Genomic DNA, 22,154 nt, shown 5'->3' with positions numbered 1-22,154 from the left:
TTCTAGTTTCATCCACATCGAATTAAGTATTAACTGGCCTTTTAGGAACAACTCTGATGGGAATATATTGTGCCAGTGGTGCCAAGTTAGGACTGGTTGGCTACTGCCTTTTCTTTACTATATTCATCTAAAGGTTATATCTGTTTTCTGCTTACACACACACGGTGGTCAGATATTAAAGACCAGTGCTGATGACAATACATTTGTGTCTCTAAAGTTGTTACTTCTATTCCCTCAACCTCTTTCCTCTGCATACCTTCTAATTGAATACTGGGCCACCCAAGGACCGCCGCTATGGGCCCGCAGTGATTAAAAACATAAAGTGTGAAAAGCTCTTGTTTCTCTCTTCTGCTGTCTTCTTTTCACTTTTCCTGCATTTATTTCTCCCCACAACCTCTCTGATTTAGTCAGACAGGGGACATCATTAGCTCATTCCCATGGATTTGTGAAATGTCACTCAGGAGTAGCAGACACATGCATGTACACACACACAAACACATGCACAACATGGATTGGTGCACTGCAGTGTGAGATCCTGGGGGATAGCATGGTTTTTACTAACTGATCCACAGTGCATGGCCCTGCATTCGTAACAGAGGACACAGTTTACACAGACAAATGTACATGTGCTCTCACTGGAGACCTGCAAAGTCTACTTTTGTCTATAGTCAATGTATATACCTGCTCACATCCTTCTTTACTCTGACCGTTATTACTTGTTTTCTTCTCTCTCGTCTTGTGGTCTCGTCTCTCACTGCACTTCAGGCCAAATCTCCCATATTCATCTCAGGTCTTTGTTCCATATTAGTATTTAGTGTGCTTCTCTCATATTCGACCACCTGTCTCAATGACGTCTTTAAATTCACCCATCCATTCCCTCCATCTTAATTAAAAGACTCTTTTTAAATCCTTTTCTTTAAATGTCAGTGCACACCATTTTTACCAGCAGGTGTCTTCACCAAAACACACACACACACACACACACACACACACACACACACACACACACACACACACACACACACACACACACACACACACACACACACAAACCATTTCCCCTGTATTGAGTCTAATGGAGTAGGATACTCGGAAAGAGAAGCATCTTTTTCTGTGTTGTTCTTCATTAGGTTGAGAGCACAGGTGTGTTTTATGTGCTAGTGTAAGTGATGTGAATGACCTAGCCAACAGCTCTTTCACGCTCCCTTTTTCTTTTTCCCCACATTCTGTGAGATGCAATCTTTTTTCTGTTCAGTAAGTTGTCCTTTTTCTTTCTCTGAGCTCATCACACTGACAAAAAGCAGGCTGTCTCATTTATTTCAATTAGACCTTTGCACTGGTGCAGCAGGAGCTCTTGATGCTGTGGTGTAATGCTAGTACAGTGAAGAATTTGTCTCTGGGTTTTTTTGTGTTGCAGTCTCACATCATTCACTGTGTGTGCAAGTGGACTTGCTATGTACAGTAGATATTGGTCTATTATGCTGGTGTGCTGCTTAGCTCATTGCAATGGGCCTACATGAGAAAATTATTGCTGTCATAAGTGTCAATAGATTTCATCCGGAAAGGATCCGGAAAGGATATCTCCTGTCATTTTATTTAACTAATCATATTTTCCAATATGCCCACGCCGACACTGAAAGTAGCAATACATGTCCCTCTACTTACAATTTATGTCCTTTGGCTTGTCTAGTATTGTGGACAAAGTATTTGTTGCTCTGAGTCGCCATTACTTGAACAGTGGTTTGAGGAAGGGTTCTCAACTGGGCACGCAATGGATTTCTAGTGGAATTACAGCTTTAAATAAAACCATAAGACATCAATGGTTAGTAGAGGATGTTTATTGTTGGTTTTAGAGACTGTTCAGGCATTATTGAAAATATCATTATTATAAATAACTAAAGTACAGTGCAGTACATTGACTATTGAAAAGACCTTAAACTAGACTTACTGATTTGTGCAGGAAAGCAGGAAAATCTTTCTATTTTACCAAATGAGAATATCTCAATAAGTCATACTTGTATACAAGCAGTATCAGGGCCCTGCAAATGGCAAACTAATTGGGATACAGGTTGATATTAATATGGTTAGCTGTTCCGGTGCATTTCCTGCTGTGAAACGGCAGCCCTGTTATCTGTTGGAAGTCTCCCTCACTCTGACCCCATGTTACTATCATATTGTGAGTTTTGTTTATTTGTAACAAAACTCACAATAGGATATTTTCAGTTCAAAAATCTCTTAACCCATTTACTGCTACAACCTTGATGTTTTCATTTATGATGGACATCCATCCACGCATCTACTCACTGTTAAGACGTGCTTGTTTGGGTCCGTATGCCTCATTCTTGCCTTCCTCTCTTGTCTCTGTCCCATTCTGCCAGTCAGCCCTGTTACCATGGATACTGGAGTTTTTATTTTCTATTACATTCACCAATATTTTAATACCATTTACACATCCTCTCAAAAAGTGCTGTCCTATTCAAGCTGTCATCAGAGATTATACAATAGCCTCACAAATGAGGTGATTAGCTGACCCCATAACAGCAGCAAGGCTTGAGGGGTCAGCATCAGGCTAATGATGTCTGCCATATTGCCCCTAAGCCCTGACTTAATGTCAGCCGCCCACCACTGACCTCCATCTTAGTCACTGGTCATGGGGAGCTAAAACTTGACCACAGATGTTTACCTTACAGCATTGTTCAGTGTGGGGGCTGGTACAGTGCGGAATAAGTGAATATAACGGGCACAAAGACTCTTTAATTATTAACTGTTAAAACAGTATTGCAGAAAAACACTGTCTTTTGGTTACTCTCACAGTGTTTCTTTCTCCTTCTGGGTTTATACAAGCCACTCACCATGACTGCGATGAAGCAGTTTGGCTTTATATTAAAGATAAACTCAGACATTTCTCCAGCTGATCTAGTTATTTGAACTGGCAGCCTCCTGCCCCACAGTTCTCTAACTTTTAAACTGCTGGCATTTGGCGGTGAGCTCCACCCACAGATTCCCAGCCCCTTTGAAATGCACTTCTCTAATCTCTACTGCATTTGACTGAGTAGTGTGGGAAAGGATCTGTGATGTGAGGATGGAGAGTGAATAAGTTTAAGTTGACCCTGTAGTACATAGGTGGAGAGGGCAGAGTGGTGCAGGAGGGAGGCCTGGACAGCTGTTAACCACACAGCTATGATGGATGACCAAATGCTATGTCAGCTCCCTGTGTTGAGTTCTAATTTGTGCTGGATCCTCATTTCTAGCCTGTGGCCATAATTAGGATGATAACTTTATGGGAGCAGTGAGATGGTGGCTGTTTGCTGTAAACACAAGTATTTGTGTGTGCATAAACTCGGACTAAGAAGACAGACACACACTCCACTCGTCACCTCAGCTCTGTTACCTTGCTATATTTGTCTACTCCGTGTGTGCAGCGATGTGTTTGTTTCTTTGTGTCTCTGTTTTGTCCCTGAGCTTTATTAGTGAACCCCTGACCTTCTCCCTCGGTTTCAGAGTGGATCAATACAAACCATTTCCACACAGGGAGGAACAGACAGGGAGAGATTGAGAGAGCACTGCTAAGTAAAAGTGGAGTGATGCAAAAAAAAAAAGGAAAGATAAAGAGTACAGTGAGTAAAGGAGGGACGTGGTAGAGAGCCGTGGAGGTGGGCACAAGAGAGGAAAGAAGTTGCAGGAAATAAATAAGAGAAACTGCAGCCAGAACCCTGGAAAGTGATTCGAGAGAAAGAGGTGCAGGACGTGGGTGGGTATAAAACTAAAGCGGGAGTCAGAGAGGGAGAGACGCCAAAGCAGCGTACTAAGGGAATTTGAATGAAGGTGTTGTTGAGATGTACATATATACAGAATGAGTGTGAAAAAGGGGAAAACGGTGCACACAATGGAGGAAAAAAACAGCAGTACTTTTGACTTTGTCCTGAATGCTGAAATTTGCAGGTTTTCTTTTTTTAAACTGATCTTCAGTACAGTTATTTTCAGGCAGTCAGGTCAGATTTGTGATCAGCCTGCATAAGGTAGTTATATCAAAAGGAACGTAAAGGAACAATTTATAGACTAGGTGAAGAATGGAGAGATGCTCTTTCACAATATCATTTGTTTGGAATTTGATACGGAGCCACTTTTTCTGCTGCAGTCACAGCTGGGTAACTGTGCTTTGGCTGTGACGTCAATGTTGTGTTGTGAGCAATGACTGTTTGAATTTGGTCCAGAATGGTATTTAGGGAAGGAGAGGGAGAGAGAAAATGACAAACAGCCCGTGAGAGATCAGCAAGATTTTTACAGCCAGGGTGTCTTAGAAGGAGAGGTGATTCACTGACACAGCGAAGAGGAGGGAGGACGAGAGGAAGACCAATAGCACCAGAAATCTTCTCGCTGCCACTGCCAAGAACAGCAGGAGAAAGGGGCAGATGACAGAGAGAGGGGAGAGGGATAGGGGAGGCAGGGTGATTGAATGCTGGCTGCTCCACAAATAATATCGTGTCCATCACCTGGCCACCACACTGTCCTCTTCAGCAGCAAGCCTCTCTGTCATGTTGGCTATGTGTGTGAATGTGTGTGTGGCTGTGTTGTGGCTCGTCTGACAGGGTGCGTATATTTAGGAGTAGGTGCTATAATAATGAGGATGCAGGAGCACAACAAAACTCATTTGGTGTGTGTGTGTGAAAGTCAGGGACTTTCTTTGCTAAGGGGTCACTTTGCAGAATATATTTTCTTACATTCTCAATTCATCACATCAAATGGTGATTTCCAGCTGTGCTCTCCACAGCATGCAAAAACTTTCAACTAGCAAGCAGTGACCTTTTAGGGTATTAAAGTGCACTTATGTAGTTAAAGGACGATGAAAAGTCATACAGCAGTGAAGCACGGGAGACTGGTAATATTGGAATGTGAATCTCTTCTTCTCTGACATTCTCTAAGTTTGGGCATTGAGCTGATCAGGGACCTTTCAATATGATTCAGTGTGCTCTGGAAATGCTATCTGTCAAAAATAACTGTTTAAATACGTGGAATCCTTCTGTATTCTACCTGGTAAGTCAAACCGATGTTACCTAGCAGCTTAAAATGTTGGCCGGAACATGCATTTGAAACTGCATGATTTAGGTTAAATTGAGAACGAGAAACCCAGATCTCTTGTCAACGTATCTTTTTCTTTGGAAATTGTGTAGTTCCATTGATGGAACCTCATAGGAGTCAACTAGAAGAAGCTCTGAAGCACATCATATTTTCTCAATGGATACCTGTGAGCTTTATACCCACTATGTTGTTTGCAGCCACGTGGTTTGAAATACAAATATAGTTTTAGAACAAATCACAACATACTAATAATTAAGACTTAAATTGGTACCTGAGGAAAGAGAGGGGGAAAAATTAACTTTCTGACATTTCTTGTCCTCACTGGAATCGCCATAGTTACTTAATGCATTTTCTCGGTCACCAAATGCCCGGGAAGGTTTTGAACTCTGTCAAAAGGTAATTCATCAATCAGTCAGATAATCAGTCGTAGAAAAGAGCCAGCACCATCTTCTGATCCTGCATAGACCAGCTGTTGTGTGGCCAGCACTGTCAAAGCTAAACTGCTTTATCTAGAGACACAGCAAATGTTAGAACCTTTATTGAAAAAACTAAATACAGAAGCGTGTTACATGAAATATTCTGCCTGTCATGGGCCTGCATTAAGTGAACGAGCAGATTTTCATTAGTTGGTTATAGAAAAGACAAAGTGGAATTGACTCTAAGGCCAGCTTCTAACCTTGTTAAATCCATCATTATGAATATCATCTAATGAATGTAACTCATTTGTGGCCTTTGTAAAACACAGTGATATTTCTGCAGACCTAATCTAAAAGGATGTGCCAGCAAATGCGTTTAAGCAATTAGACCTGATTAATTGAACCAGAGTTGATGAGCGGAGTTAATTGACAGTCTAAATGAGCTGAGGTAGGAGACTCCGATTGGGCGGGTTGTCTTAAACATTATTGGAAACGTAGGTCGTGTTTCAGTTAATATTTTGTAATCTGATTTATAATGAGGAATTGGTTCATCTTCAACAGGGTGTTGTGTGTGCATGCGTGAGTGAGCGCTTGTATCTGAGCTAACAACGTCACACCCACTCTATGTTCAAGTGTCGCTCTTATCCCATTATTAAAGGACAATAGAAAACCTTTTGGAAAAGACACCGTGCAGACTGTGAGCTTCTCTCTCTCTCTCTGTGTCTGTCTCTGTGTCTCTCTCTCTGTCTCTCTGTCTCTCTTTCTCTCTGTCTCTCTTTCTCTCTGTCTCTCTTTCTCTCTGTCTCTCTCTGTCTCTCTCTGTTTCTCTCTCTGTCTGTCTCTCTGTCTGTCTCTGTCGCTCTCTCTCTCTCTCTCTGTGTCTGTCTATGTGTCTCTCTCTCTGTCTCTCTGTCTCTCTCTCTGTCTGTCTCTCTGTCTGTCTGTCTGTCTCTGTCGCTCTCTCTCTCTCTCTCTCTCTCTCTCTCTCTCTCTCTCTCTCTCTGGCTCTGTCTCTCGCTCTCTCTCTGTCTCTGTCTCTCTCTCTTGCTCTCTCTCTTTCTCCCCCTCTCTCTCTCTCTGTCTTTCTGTTTCTCTCTCTCTCTCGCTCTCTCTCACTCACTTCCCGACCTTTCTGTCTCTTACTCTGAGGAGTGTTTAGCTCAACAAATCCCCATCTCTAGCACCACTCTAATGATACTAATTGTCAGTGTAATTATGTATTGATCTCTACTGTGTGTGGGTGTTGTATTACATACATCATTATCAAGAGTAATCTGAAAATGTGGGCCAGGGGTTCCTTCTTTACTGTGCATACTAATTGTCTTTTTTAAATGCCCACACCTGAATTAAGTTTTCCTAACTAGTAAAATTTTAATCCTCATATTACATATTTTGCCTTTTTATTTAAAAAGACAGTGAATGCTGCATTTTTAAGTAACTAAACAAAAATCCACTTGCAATGACAAGATTATGTTTGATGTTAGAACAAAAATAAAGGTTTGCGCAGTAAATGGTGCCCTTTATAATATTTTTTTTCCATTACTTTGACTTAAATTTTATAATATGGAATAATGCAAATTTGAATTTAACCCTATTAATATACAAAACAGACTTTAATTAATCCTCAAATATTCCAAATAATTATAAAATAATGACCCAAATTAAGTCTTCTAAACATTCTTTTTCAGTGATAATTTAGTAGTAGTGTTTATATGCAAATGTGACATGAAATTACACGTCTACTCTCAATTATGACTCACACATTTAACTGACTAAAAATGTAGTTTCTTGTGTTGAATGACAGCATTTTCAGCCTATATTTGTTCACATGAATCATGCACTTTTGCACTGGTATGTCCTAAACTACCGGTAACCGGTTTAATATTTTTTAAATGTCACTTTCTTTTTAAAACCCTTGAATCTGTTGACCCAGGCTTCCACTGCTGGTCACTGAGCCGCTCCATCAGTTGGAGCAGTCGGAGGTTAAGCACTTAGGTTAAAGGCACCTGTGGCGTTTGGTGATGGAGAGAGGAAGTGTGTTACTCATTCACTTTCCTGACCCATGTTTCCCTGCTGTTTTGGAGATTTGAGCTGATGATTTTTGCATCTTGAGCATTCTTGATTTATTTTTCAAGTGACTGCACACTTTTTTGCATGCACTCATGGATGTATTGCTCCACACGTTTCCATCTGTATTATTTCTCCCCTGTCCCTCCCATTCAGCTGGATTGTGTGGCTAAACATGTGGGGACAGCTTTTGGAAGCAGCTCTCTGAATAGTTGCCAACTCCTTGAGGTTTCACTGTCTGCCTGGAGTGCACTCAACATAGAAATTACTGCCCTGCAACCCATGAATATGGAATTGGTGCAGTCATCTTTTTTTGTAAAATATTGATCAGGAGGCATCACATAACTTATTTTAGAGAACAGCTATAGCGTTAAGAACGAAACAGGACCCAAATAAATTTCTTCTAGCAGTTTTTGTCGGAGGCACAATCAAAAACACTATTTTCCAACTTGTTATTCTAAACACAGAGATTGTTTGGTATGTGCTTTGTGCGTGGGTTTGCTCTATTTCTTAGCATATGTACTATATTATTTTATATTGTCTTATTGTTCTCTTTAAGGTGACTTATGGTTGCAGATTTATAGGGTTAGATCCAGTTTAATGAAACAAAATTAGTATCCAATTTTCCCATTTATAGAAAATACTTTCTGTGAAATGTAAATTAATATTTTGACTTGCATCAACATTCTCCATCAACATTACGTAGTGCTTAGGTTGTGTCACCATTCATCACATGCACCACACATGCACACAACTTTCTGCATTATGGATGTGTAATTATGAACACCATCAGGTGCTAGTCGTGGTTAGCACTCATTGGCATAATGCATTCCATAGCCACTTACCCTAACCTAACATACCTAACCCTAATCTAAATCTAATTCTAACCCTCTCGAACATGTAAGCTCAGTTATGAAAAACTATTTTGGCCCTGCTGAAGGAACTAATACTGTGGCTATAGTTCAGTTGGTAAGGCAGTCGTCTGCCGACCACAGAGTCAGTGGTTTGATTCGAAGTCCTAGCTACGTGTCCAAGTGTCCCTGTGCAAGACTCTAAACCCCAAGTTGCTCGCGGTTGGTCAGGTGAACACCTTGCATAGCAGCCACCACCGTCGGGATGTGAGTTTGTTGAATGGGTTAATGAGAACCTACATTTTAAAGCACTTGGATAAAAGCGCTATATAAGCAGCCATTTACCATTTAATACACGCGCACACACTCTGCGTTGCTCCTTGTGTTTATTCTTTTGAAAAAACCCTAGCAATGCCACTATGAGTTCAAGGCCCCTACTGAGATTTGTGTGTAATTTATGAGCTGCCTGCACACAGAATCCTTCATGCCGCTTGAGTCGAGCACGTATGCACACACATCTACATCACACAAACACATACATGTCAGGTAAAAGGCACCTGAAACTAGTCTTGGTAATGTGTTTGTGTATAGTGTGAAAACTGCCATCATATGATATGAAAACAAGGTGGGAGACTGCAAAGGATCAGCTCCTGTAGTAGATGCTGTATAATTCTGTCATATAAGCTTCAGTCTCTCCTGTTCTCTCTCAAACACACACTTTAAAACTAACACACAGGCTCTTGTAGAAATATGCCATATTGTCCACAAAAGCTTTCATGTCTACAGTAACAGTGAAACACATCACTCAGATGCATGTTAGTTTTGACACTGTATTTGTGCCTTTTAGCTGCATATTTAGACAGCTGATAACTAGTGAGGACAGATTTATCTTTTTTCTGGTGTTTCTGACACACAGATGAACAAAGAAATGCAACCACTCAAATCGATCGCAGGCTTGTCTTAAAACTAGGGCTGGACATTAGCACTGGTCTCCATATACAATTTAATTTCAATTTCACAGAGTTCAGAAAAGTAGAGATGGGGAAAAAAAGAGGAGAGAGGCACAGGTGATCCACAGTGGAAATTGTGTGAAATTAAAAAAATCCATGGTGAAAAGCAACCTGCCACTCACAGGGAGTTGGGTTGTATATTCCGTGAGGAAGAGTCTAGTCTTTCTGATGTAGAGGGCAAATCTCCGTCCCCTAGAGACTGAGGAGATGTAGTCCGTAAAGCTCAGTTGGTCCGGTTGATCTGACGGTTCAGTGTCAAAGGCTGCAGATAGGTCGAATTTGATTAAGACAGAAGACTGACTGCAGCCTGCATATATTCCACGATCGTCAGGAGTGTTGTTCCTGTGGAGTGACAACTCTTGAAGCCAGACTGGTTGACCACGAGGAGGTTGATCTGGGAAAGAAGGTCGGAGAGTTGATTGAAGACTGCTCATTCCATGGTCTTTGCCAGAAATGGAGACAGCTCTTTAATTCTCAAGAGAGAATCTCAAGCTCAAGCTCAAGAGAAGGCTTCTTAAGCTTCTACGAAGCACTGTGAGTTAGTTTAATTTTCTGACAGACTTTGTTTTAAAAATGAGGCAGTATTGCCCTTTTAATGATTCCTTTCATTCAGACAGCTGCTTGTTCACGCCTGCAGCCTTTTTAATGTACATGCGCTCATTAGAAACCTGGTTACGCGTATACATGGCAACGAAATCTGCGTTCTTTGACAGAAATCTACCTGGGGAAATTGGGTTTATTCAGATGTAACATGTTTAATGTTAGTGAGAACAGGCACATCAAGGAGAAATCTCTGGATTTTATAAATCGATATTGAATTGTTCAGAGGAGAATTGTGAGTAATCAGAAGATTTCTTTTCTTCTTTTTTTTTTCATTCTCCAACCCTTCCTGAAACCATGGTGTCAGCATTAATACAAGCCATTTCTGTCCTCTCTCCTCTGTCCTCTCCAACTTTTTTCTGGCCTCGCATCATATAAAAAATATTTAGTGTCATTTTCCTGTACGAATGTTTTTAGTCAGAAACAGCACCTGTTGACACAAGCAGATAACCTGGTCATTCACAAGTTACTAAGTCGATGTTTTTTTTATTTTTTATGTGCCATACGTGTTTTTCTTCCCCCTTAATGGCCATAACTCACAGCAATGTATTCAATCAACAACATCATGCACATGCTGGCTCCATGTGTTGCACTGAAACGAGGTGAGCGTTTGTTGAAATCCACTTGAGGTCGGCGTAATGTGTGCTTAGACATATTTTCCTGACATAAAAAGTCAAAGAAATGGCAATCACAGAGGAATGGTTATGCCAGCATTTCCTTCAGTCAATGCAGATTTGTAATCAGTCAATGTTATTGTGGGCTAAACTGTGTGTACACATGCGTTTGGTGCCATATAAAAGACCATATTTTATCATTTTGAAATGTGGGATGGATGCAGGAGCTCCGCCCGGGGGAAACCGCCACAGTTATGGCTGTTTGCCAGCAATACATGATTTGTAGCTAAAGCTCAAAGTTATATGTGACCTTGGAAATCAGCTGGCACCTCACATGTAATGTATCAACAGAGCATAAGTTTAATGGCGCACTCTCAATCTGTAAATTAGCACCTCCAAACCTCTTATTAGAGATTACATTTTAGTAAGATTTATGTGAACTGTCGACTATTTTTACATACATACATATAAATACTTTTTTTCCCCCCTCAATGTTACATGGTAATAATTTGGGTTTTGGGTTTGACAAAATGAGACATTTTAAGATGTCACCATGGATTAAAAGAATGCTTAGTTCTCTTCTCTGACATTGTAGAAGGGGTTGATCCAACAATGCAACATGCACATTAATAGTCATGTTTTTGAATGCCTACTTCTTTGTGAAATCATAGGGTAGGCCTAAAAGCATGAGCAAGAGACACACATGCGCACACACACACTTCTTTTGAAAGGGGTTCTGGAAGGAAAATGGCCAAGAGCCTGTGAACGTCAGATTCAAATTCATTCATTGTGCACCACATGCGTCCCATGAAAATCAAAACAAGAAACCTTCTCTTCTGCATTTCTAAGACCCTGCTGCCAAAGTCAGCGGAAGGTTGTTGGTTTAACTCTTTCATCCCAGGAGGAGTCTTTCTGTGTCTTTGAAAGCACAGCAGAACATTAAATAATGTCTCCTGCCAATAACCCTGCAGAGACCACAGCCGGGACTATTCTTTCCATACTGAATATCAGCTCAAATTCACGTGGGAATCTTTTAGTGCCTTAAATTGCAGATCCCACATCAGAGTGAAACCTCCATTAAAATGCTTTCCATCCCCAAGGGATATGCCTTTTATCAAATGCTGATCTATGATGTTTAACCCTTCCAGACCTGCAGGAGTACTATAGTACCTTCACCATCCACTGCCCCAGACAGACATACATAGGCATAGGCCCTTTTTGTGTGTGTGTGTGTTTGTTTGTGCGCGCGCAATGTAGTAGGGTGTGTTAACCTTTATGGACTCTTAGGGCTACGGTATTCTGTATTTTCAACTCCATAGCCCCCTCAATTGAAGTTTGATTAACCCTTTTAAGTTGTATCCCTTAGGCTCTGATGTCACATAGTGTAGTGTGTGTGTGTGTGTGTGTGTGTGTGTGTATGTGTGTGCAATGGTGCCTCTAATCCAGACTGATGGATTTCTTTCCCATGACTATGTGGTTTAAAATTGTTGCCCCTAGTTGCATGTCACTTGAAGACGATGGGAATTGTTTGTTGCTTGAAGCCAAATTTGTGTGCACACACAAGAAAAGATGCTTTGGTTGAATTTGTGTGTGCACACAGTCCATATATTTGTCAGCGCGTGTTGTCTGTCAGCCATCTTTGTTCCAAGGGAAGAGATTTCCCCCTAGCCATTAGTGGTTACAAAAGAAAGTTGTTTCAGGTAATGGCTACATGTGTGTTCCTGTCTCTCTCTCTCACACACACACACACACACACACACACACACACACACACACACACACACACACACACACACACACACACACACACCGTACATGGGCTTCCATTGAAATTGCCTCTTTTCCTTTCTTTTCTTTACTTTGTCAGTGTGACATCACTGCACCAGGACAGAGGTCTAGATCTCTCCGGAATCTAGGTGATTGGCAGGTTCTCTACACTCTTGAGAACTAAATTTGACAAGGGAGTATGTAAAGGCACATAGGGAGAGCATAGTGACTGAGTAATGAAGGCAAAGTAGGGATGGATGAAGAGATGATGCAGAGCGATTAGTCGCGAAGGAATGGTAGAAAAAGCCAGGGAGGGGATATTGATGTTTGCTCAGTTACTGAAGCAGCTGGAAGGAAATGGAGGAGAAGAATGAGAGAGAAGAAAAAGTCAGAATAACTGGTTATTGACGTGCTGAGCTACAGGGCGTAATGCTGATAGGGAGGGGGAGAGTGGGGGCTGGTGATGGTGGTGGGGTTTTTCTCCTGTGTGGATCAATCAGATGATGTAGTGATAATACTGTGGATTACACCGTCATTTACACACTTCCCAGATGTGTGTGTGTGTGAGTGTGTTTGTACTCACAAGTGTCTTTTGACTCTGGGTAACGCATGCTGATGCCCATTTAGTTGCACACTTTAGCAGTCAGTAAGCAACCTCACATCTGACACACACGCCTCCCCTCTCACATTCACATTTGCACTCACACATCCACTGCATTGATATGTGTGTGATGTAAGCAATCAATTATCTAAAACCATGTCAATTAATGGGGTGCAAGCCATTGAATTGATCTGTCTACTGATCATTTTAGCATTAGTCAAAGTATACATATAGCAAGTTTACTCTTAGGACATGTACAAAAGTACAAAGTGTATAAGTTTAACAAACCATTCGTTGTCTGGGGGACTTTAACCCTACTTGATAGGCAATTGATTGTGCTCTGTGTTTGTGAGAGAGAGAGACTGGTTAAGGCATCATATGGGTCATTGGGTTGCCCAGGGCGATAGGCCCCTTGTGACAAGAGACTGCTCCACATTTTGTCACATGGTCATCAGCATTACTGGCGTGTCAACCGGTGTGACTAAACCCTTTACAATATGCTGATGGTTGTGCATGGTGGGACACTGTTTAGGAGAATTTTTTTTGTTTGTTTTTTGAATGGCCCATGTTTGAATAGCCTCCTTAACATATTACATAATCAAATAAAAGTGTTAGACTATGCACCTATTGCTGTGCTCCCACAATGATATAGAAACGATCAACTAGTAGACTTGTAAATGCCTCTGTTGCTTCTGAGATTTCCTTTAAGAAGCTTCCTGCTGGATCTTTGTTCTCAGGTCCTCTTTATTTCACTTATATTTCCCACTGTTTCACTACGTTAAACTCAATACTTGCACAAGGTACAATATACTTTTAGTTTTGAGTAGGAAAACTTTCACATATCGGTGACAAGTATTTATCGTGAATGTGTGTGTTATGGTTATGGCAGTCTTTCTGTTTCCTTTTCTCTATGCATCTCTTGTCCTAAGCCTCCCTTTCTGAAAATGAAAAGTCATTTTATAAAATAACATCTTAAGAACAAGCGTTTAAATGATTTTACTGTTTTGTCGGGTCTCTTGTCTGATTGTTGTCTTCTCTTTTCTTCTCTTCCAGCCGCTGCATATAGATGATAACTTCTGTGGCCAGGACTTCAACCAGCCTCTGGGGGGGACTAGTACGATTGAGGGCATTCCCCTCTTCGTAGACAAAGATGATGGCATGACCTCGGTGGCGGCATATGAGTACCGCGGCAACACCGTGGCATTTGTCGGCACACGAAATGGCAAACTGAAGAAGGTAGGAACGATTTTTAGCTTTTACAAATGTATAGGTTTTACTTTGTCATTGAACTGGGACGTTGTTAAGGGGTCATTTAAAGTTTAAAGTGTAGATCAAACCGGCATTTTAGTGCCTTTGTGATTTAATAAGCAAATAATAAAGGGTTATGAGTGTAGTTGTTCCTTTAAATCAAATACTTAGCAGAAACTCTTAACATCGCACACAACTGCATTTTTCCCAGTAGTGGCCATTTCCAGAAGGACATGTACGGCACCTCTTTAAAACCTGCTCCTTTAACAAACAATTTAAAGCGTGATTGTCATGTTAGTCACGTCAGACATAAAATGTTACTGCCATTTCCCAACACCACATACAGACTGGCTTCTAATTTTAAGAGCTTGTCTTAAATCAATCCAACAGCTATGACTGGTAAATTGCTTTTCTGTCCTGGTCAGCTGTGCAACACTGGCTAGTTCAGTTGGATAGAAACAAAGAGGGGAGGACAGAAGAATAAACTGAGATGTTAGGTGGAGTTTTTAACCTGTTGAGAATCTCACTTTTTAGGTAAACGTGATATAAGTTTGAGATGCATCCCAATCACAATGCTATATTATGTATTTGAAATCAGGTTGAGATTTCGTTTCAATGTGTCACATGTGTGGGTGGGTGGGTGTGTATCCAGTTTATTGAGGACGGAGCTCTCAGGGTAAATAGTAGCTCATTAGAATTCACCCCGTTTCCCTCTGCACTGCTCAAGACCTGTCATCCATTCAATAATATGAATGTATAATCAGCCTGTGTTTGTGCTCTCTTAATGCGTGTTTGTGTATGCACGCAGTGTTTGTGTGTTTGTCACTCACAGTGTGCATAATGTGTGCGCTTTTGATGGCATGGGCGTGCGTTTCTTTGTGTGTGTGCGCGTTTATTGGTGTTTATGAGCGAACAACAGACAACAAATAATTCAATGTTAACTAAGATTCAACGCTGTGCATTTGTCAAAGTGACACCCATTCACTTAGATTTGCAATAGTCCTGTTATTTAGTCATTCTCACTTGTCTTTTCCTTTGCACTGTTATGCACTCTGGTTGAGGTGTGTGTGTGTGTTTGGAACATTACCTGAAAAAGCAATGCTACAGCAGGTTACTGAGGTGTGTTCTTTTGTGTGAATGCTTGGATAACAGCGGAGCCAAAGAGCCTGTAGTTGTTCTGGCTACCTTGCATCTCAAACCAAAAATCTCAAAACAAGAGAAATGTGGGCCTGGAAAATATCCAGCATGCAGAAATGGAGCAATATCTAAGACCTGATATTGGAGCACACACTTATTTGCACAGCGTGTGTCCTGCTATTAGGAAAAACTTTTTGGACTTTAAGCATGAAAGAGGATGAGGATGGTGTTAAAGGGAGAGATGAAGAAAAATGGAGAAAGAAACTTTAATAGTGTGTGATAATGGCTCAGCAGTCACTCATTCTCCTTAGCTCTCTTTGTTTTGTGGCTCTTTCTTTTTTTTTTTTAGTGTTGTTGTTTGTGCTCTTGTTGTCTCATCAGTAAAATAAGATGATTTAGCCATCAGGATATGCTTCTACATCGGTGTGTTTTTAGCTTTTGACTGCTTGGTGAGAGTGCATGCAGACCATGACTGAGCGTGTTCCTGTTCTTACACTTTCCTCTGGAGAGCACTGGTGTTGAATGCTGTTTATATAGCTGTGCCTGAGGGTGTGGGGGAGAGAGGGAGAGTGGTAGGAATGGCGAGAACACAGAAAGCATGAATGTGCTTCATAGAGGCAGTTTTTCTTGTGTATTTTAGTTGCAGAGAAATGACAGGGAAGGATTGACACCCTCCCACCCCCCTAAATATCCCAGTTATTGCTGCAGAGGTTTACACAACCTACAAGTGTAAGAAGAATTTACCTTTTCCTTATCAGGGTGATGCAGGATGTTTCTGCTTTAAGTAAAAAAAAAAAAATCTTTTTCTAGAAACATCTTTTCATTTGTCATTTGGCTAGATCTGAAGTGCTTTGATATCTTGTTATCCACACACAGGCTATTTTTAACCAACTATACTGCTCAAGGTTGTCCCGAGCAACAAGACGCTGGCATAAACAGCATGTTTAATGCACTAATGAAGTCCCCCTGTGCTCTGGTTAGACACACACAGACACACACACACACACACACACACACACACACACACACACACACACACACACACACACACACACACACACAGGGGAAGCTTTTACTAATGAGTCTTGGTTTGATGGGAGATACAGACAGAGGAGAGGAGATAAATAGAAAAGATGAAGCTGATAGTGAGAAAAGCAAGAAGAGGCAGAGGACAGAAGGAAGTGATGAAGAGATGTGATGTCCACTGGTGTGATTAACTAAGAGGTCAAGGACACAGCAGTGGACTGACCATTCACTTCACTTAATATTTAGGATTAAAAACCTCAGTTACCTTCGACACTATCTTCCTATAATTGGTTGCCATGTGACTCCGTTCATCTGTCACCAAGTCAGCTTTACATATGGTACCATACCATATCTCATATCTTTTTTCTTTATATATAATATATCCTATATATCAAGATATATATCTATATATATATCTTAATACATCTATTCAACCATGTAACTGGGTCACCTCCGTCTGTTCAGTAAAGCACTCATAGATGGACCTTCAAGTTAAACTCTGGGCTATTCACTTGGTCACTCTTGCACTTAAAGGCACTGTTGAGCTTTAACAAAGAGAGAGCATTCACCACGAGAGACACACAATTGCGCACATTTCCACAAATTCAATAGGTGGTCTTAGCACATCAGACAAAAGAAAGGATCCCAGTCGATAATCCAATAGCTATTGTAAGTGCTTTTTTTGACACTGCACACACATTTACACACAAAAATGAGGTAAGATTCCTCAGCTGCGTCCTTCATCGCGGGGGTCGATTTGAGCCATCTGCGATGTGGATGTGGCCAGTGTGCCAGGTGGTAGGAGCCACGAGCACCCACTGTGTGTCCATTGTGGCTGTGCCAGGCTCAGGTGGGTGCAGTGAGTGTGAGATGCTGCCCAACGCCCATTCATCTGATCAGGGCATCAATGAAGCAAACCCACTGCTTTTGATGACATCAAGTGCAGAGAGAAATAACAGTAAACTAGATTTATTAGCTAGAATAACAAAAAACAAAGCCCACTGGAAAAGTAAGACCAGTGCTTAATGTATATGAAAACTAATGTGATGATTTTGACATAAAAGTCCTTCACATTTGCATTCATATGTTGAAAGCAGCAGATTACTGGTTACTTTGAATATCTCATAAACCAAAAGATAACACAACTGGCCTCAGCCAAAGTGTTTCCATTAACTAATTAGCATTGGTTCTGTGGGTGTCCTTGAGCAAGAACACAAGTCAGGCAGTTTTCTCCTCGTAGAGGATGACAGGGTGACGGCACCAGTTAAGCAGCTACAATCTAAACATCAAGGGCCAGATTGGATTAAACGCATTGTAGCTGCTCTACACACCAACGGCCTCATGAATCAACAGCGTTTTTTTTTTAATGAACAACTGCATTTGACAGTGGAGACTGTGTGAGATCGGCCTCTAGTTGATCAAAAGCAGATGATGACCATTATTTAAGTTGACAGTAAGTTATTACAAGACAGATGGGTGTATGGGCCCCTTCCAAAGTGAAATAAGCACACACAGGTGTACGGATTCAGAGAAAATGTGCTTACAAAAACGTCTAAAAAACCAACACCCCACATCTCTGCAATCTAAAAACCTAGATCTGGGCAGTAACTGAACACAGCTGCTTGACCATTTAAACTGTGATCTGTTCTGTTGCTAAGAGTTTTACTGTGGAAAACACATGAGGTGAAAATATCGTTATTTAAAAAAAAAAGGAAAATACAACTGTGGATTGACAAGTGAATAATCTCTTAAGAAATGTTGTAATGCTAATTCCAAACATTTTATAGTTTCTTCATTTGTTATAATGAAAACTGTTCTCACTGTAGTGAGGCAATGTTTTATGACCAGTAACTTCACTGGTCACATAGTATCCTTGGGGTTAATAACAAGTGACAGTTTGTCGTTTGTATATTGTTGTGTGAAGTCATTGATGTATTCCACTGCGGCTGCCGGTGTCACCATCAAGAGACCCTGTCACGGCCTAATTGAGTGATGATTGTTATTCCACTGGCACTTAATGCTGCTTTGTCAAACTCTCCTGTGTTTATATCTTTGGCATGTGTGTTTGGAGCCTTTCCAGACTAGACCTCCACCAAAATAAACATACTGTGGGAACATCCTAGTGACATTTCACAAGTACGTCATAGTCAGGGAGGTGTAATCTCTTGTGTCATCTCTAATTTTCTAGTTTTACCTTTTCCTTGAAAATTCTAATTCGAAAATTACTGACAGAAAATAGGGTTTAATGACTTTGTGTGTGTGTGTGTGTGTGTGTGTGTTTGTGTGTTGGGGGGTTTGTGTCATTATTTTGGCTCAGCTAGCTGAGCCACGAGTTGTTTGGCCCAGACAGCAGCACACAGGCAGGCTTTGTGCAGGCGTTGGGAAGCCCTCGGTCATTAGTTCACACAACTGAACGCGGTATGTGAACACGCGCACACACACACACACACGCAGAGCAGATGAGAAAGTGTTGGGGGAAATTGAGATGTAGAGAATGATGAAAAGGATCAGATACGGTAGAGGGAATAGAAGGTAAGAGCGAGCGCTCAAGACAAAACAGACAATTTACACTCTGCATTTAACACTCAGTTTTTCCACTTAATTTAGCTCTTTCCCAGAGCACCATCTTTCATCCAATCTTATCAGGATGTTCCCAAATTAACAGGGAAATGTGTCATTTTCTGCAGGAGTTTCTTCTCTCTCCTGACAGCACAGCTTATAACATACAGCCCTGTTAAGCCATAACGTCAGTGGGAAAAACCAAGCATAAACACTATACGTTTCTGATCAGAAGAATACTATCCTAATGTCACCCAGCATGAAATCGACTCAAATGAACCAGCTGGCCAGGGTAGCCTCTGTATGGTAAACTCAAGGTGACTGAGAGTCCATGTGTGCATCTGTGAGAAATGCTGCATATTTATCAAGCTTTGAGAATGAGTGTGTCTTTGTATGCGTGTGTGTGCATGCATGACTCTTCCCAAAATGCGTGGATATCAATTATCTCTCGTCATTGCCAGCTCAACTCTTTCTCCCATCTGTTGGTGCGTCCTCTCGTGTGGCTCCACTCAACCTAACAAAGCACACAACATGTCCCTGTGGACTTACTCACGCACATTTATATGCAATAAGGCACCTAAGCTGTGGAGCTGCAGAAATTCATACAGTGAACGAAACATGCACGTGTGACTCCACACTCTGGAAGCTGCCACCTCTGCTTTATCATTGTATGCGAATCCGCTGCATAGATTGTTTGATATTATAAGCTTTCTCAACATCTAGGAAACAACCATAACTCTCATACTAACTAACATGGTCAGTGTAAAACCACAGTTGTAAATTAGTAAAATGAATCCATTGCTTCATCACGTCACCGCTCTGCTTCTGTTCTCCCTCAAACTTTTACTGTTTCATCTGCTACTCATATATTCTCTTTCCGCTCCGTCTTTGTCTTCTTCTGTGATCAAAGATTCCTTTGCTTAATAATAGTTAAGTGTGTGTGTGTGTGTGTGTGTGTGTGTGTGTGTGCATGTGTGCGTGGGGGGGATATGTAGTGATCATTATTTCCCCCTAATAATTTTACCTCATTAAAGAGAAATACAGTACATATGGTAAACTTGCATATGTGTAAACATACAAACAGGCACATACTTTCACATCTTCTTGAGAAATGAGTTGTAAGGGTAGACAGTAATGAGGGGTCTTTTTTAAAGCATTTAATTCCATGCTGCACACACGCACAGACTACACCCATGCAGTCTCATTAGACAGGAGCATCTAACTTGGCACCTCTATCCTGCTAGAATCCTCATCTTCTGTAATGATCCATATTTTCTACCTTTCTAATAAGCACTAGCACATTAAGGGATGGTGCGTTACTGTAAGTTGATTTTTTTTCTCAAAATTTCATTTCACTATTGCATTGCTAAAATATTCAAAGCAAATCCCCTGCCCCATAAGCATAAATGGGCTCCAGTCTCACCTGTGTTACACTTTTGATAAGAACAGTTCAGTTCTTAATAATCTCAGTGCTAATGCTCTTTAGCCTGATCCAACAGTGTGTGACTGCACTGCACGGCACTTATTCACTACCTCTGCTTTCTCATCGCAATTCACTACTACCAGAGGTTAATGAGGCAAAGTGAGGAGTGGATGAGAGAGGGAAAGAAAGCCATGAGAAAAAGAGACAGAAGGAAAAGAAATGGGGAGGGAGATGAATAATAAATGTTCCATGCTAGAATCCATTTTTAAGACAAGATTACAAGAGTCTGGATGCAAGCAGGGATGCTCACATGATCTAAGTGAGGACTAGGTCTCTTTCTAGGTCATCTCTATTAGGCATCTCAAGTTCGGCATCAAAGAATCCCTGCTTTTCATAACATATGTGAGAAGTTCCATGCTTTTTACTCTTCTAGTATTTCTTTAAATCATATTCTAATTTATCTGAAGAATTTTAACATGCACTATTAAAAAATATAAGGATCCTACATATAGTATTATTGGGCATTATTAATGGTCTATTTTGTTAATACTGCATTTTTCAACATGTTCAAAGAATTGTATTTCCCTCTCAAATTATTTCAAAAATGGTCTTTGGTAATGACATGGAGAAACATTTGTGCTCTTAGAGAAGGCGATTCATTGTCCTGGCATGACTCTGTCCCACTGATACAGCCAACAGCACACCTGGTGGGTGGCACAGTGCCAGAGCTCCATGGGTGCACTCACTTCTGGCAAGACACACACACACACACACACACACACACACACACACACACACACACACACACACACACACACACACACACACACACACACACACACACACACACACACAGCAGAAGGGATGTCATATCTCAAGCTAACAAGCCAAAATGAGCACATTCATGCAGGTATATACAAACTTGGATACGCACTGGGACACATTGGACCGGAGCACAGTGTCCACAGGGTTAGGCATGAGTGGCACAGTGGGCACAGATTACCTTTGGCACAAAGTGGCTGTTTCTCATACACACTCGCACAACGTCTCGCACACTCCTTGTAATTAAGCCCAGCAGCTCACAGTGTATACCTTGGCTTAGAATAGGCTGTGTTCAAATGGCTGTACTGCTCTCCACAAGCCCTTAACAACCACACATGGAAGCGTCATAACCTATTAGCCTTTAAGTGGCAGGAATGAGCAACTGTTTGCAGACAGATACGCTTACATAGAGGCAGGACACTTGAACCACATCACAGCAATGCTTTCCTTAAATATCTGAATAACAGGATGTGAGCAGCTTCTTCATCTTTATTACATCAAATGATGGGTGTAAATGAGACTAAATATGTGAGTTACTATCAAATAAACTAATCTACTGTGAAGAATGCAGACAGTGCACACATGCTCTCCTATGGGAGGCAAATGTAGCGGGTTTATCAGATTACCCATTGCCAAGCTAATAGATTCTTAATAGATTGTTTTTGATTAGTTCCTCTGATTTAGTGACATTAAGATGATTAACATTTGTGTGGATGAATTAGTGTTCACCCACACCAGCACACGTTTGCATCAAATGTTTCGTTTGGGTAATAATGGCATTATTGGAAAGATTATTTTGTTGTTTGTTTTAAACATAGTCTTCATCACATGGGCGTCTTATGCTTTGCGAGCACTTCAGGGCCTTGGAGTTCACGCTGGGCATAGGGTTTACTTGGTCTCTCCCTCTCTCTCTCCAACACACTCACACACACAC

General features: G+C 41.1%; 1 protein-coding gene across 3 annotated transcripts in view; it reads left to right on the top strand.

The window, feature by feature from the left end:
- LOC137127310 (plexin-A1-like) overlaps positions 1-22,154 on the top strand; it is a 175,857-nt gene that overhangs the window by 33,259 nt on the left and 120,444 nt on the right. For all 3 annotated transcript variants that reach the window (XM_067504146.1, XM_067504148.1, XM_067504147.1), the window contains exon 3: positions 14,059-14,241. In XM_067504146.1, the coding sequence (XP_067360247.1) occupies positions 14,059-14,241 (183 nt within the window). The remainder of the gene's footprint in view (positions 1-14,058; positions 14,242-22,154) is intronic.

The sequence above is a fragment of the Channa argus genome, chromosome 5 (genome assembly GCF_033026475.1).
Source record: "Channa argus isolate prfri chromosome 5, Channa argus male v1.0, whole genome shotgun sequence".
Classification (NCBI taxonomy): Eukaryota; Metazoa; Chordata; class Actinopteri; order Anabantiformes; family Channidae; genus Channa; species Channa argus.
This window is presented reverse-complemented; position numbering and strand designations above follow the sequence as displayed.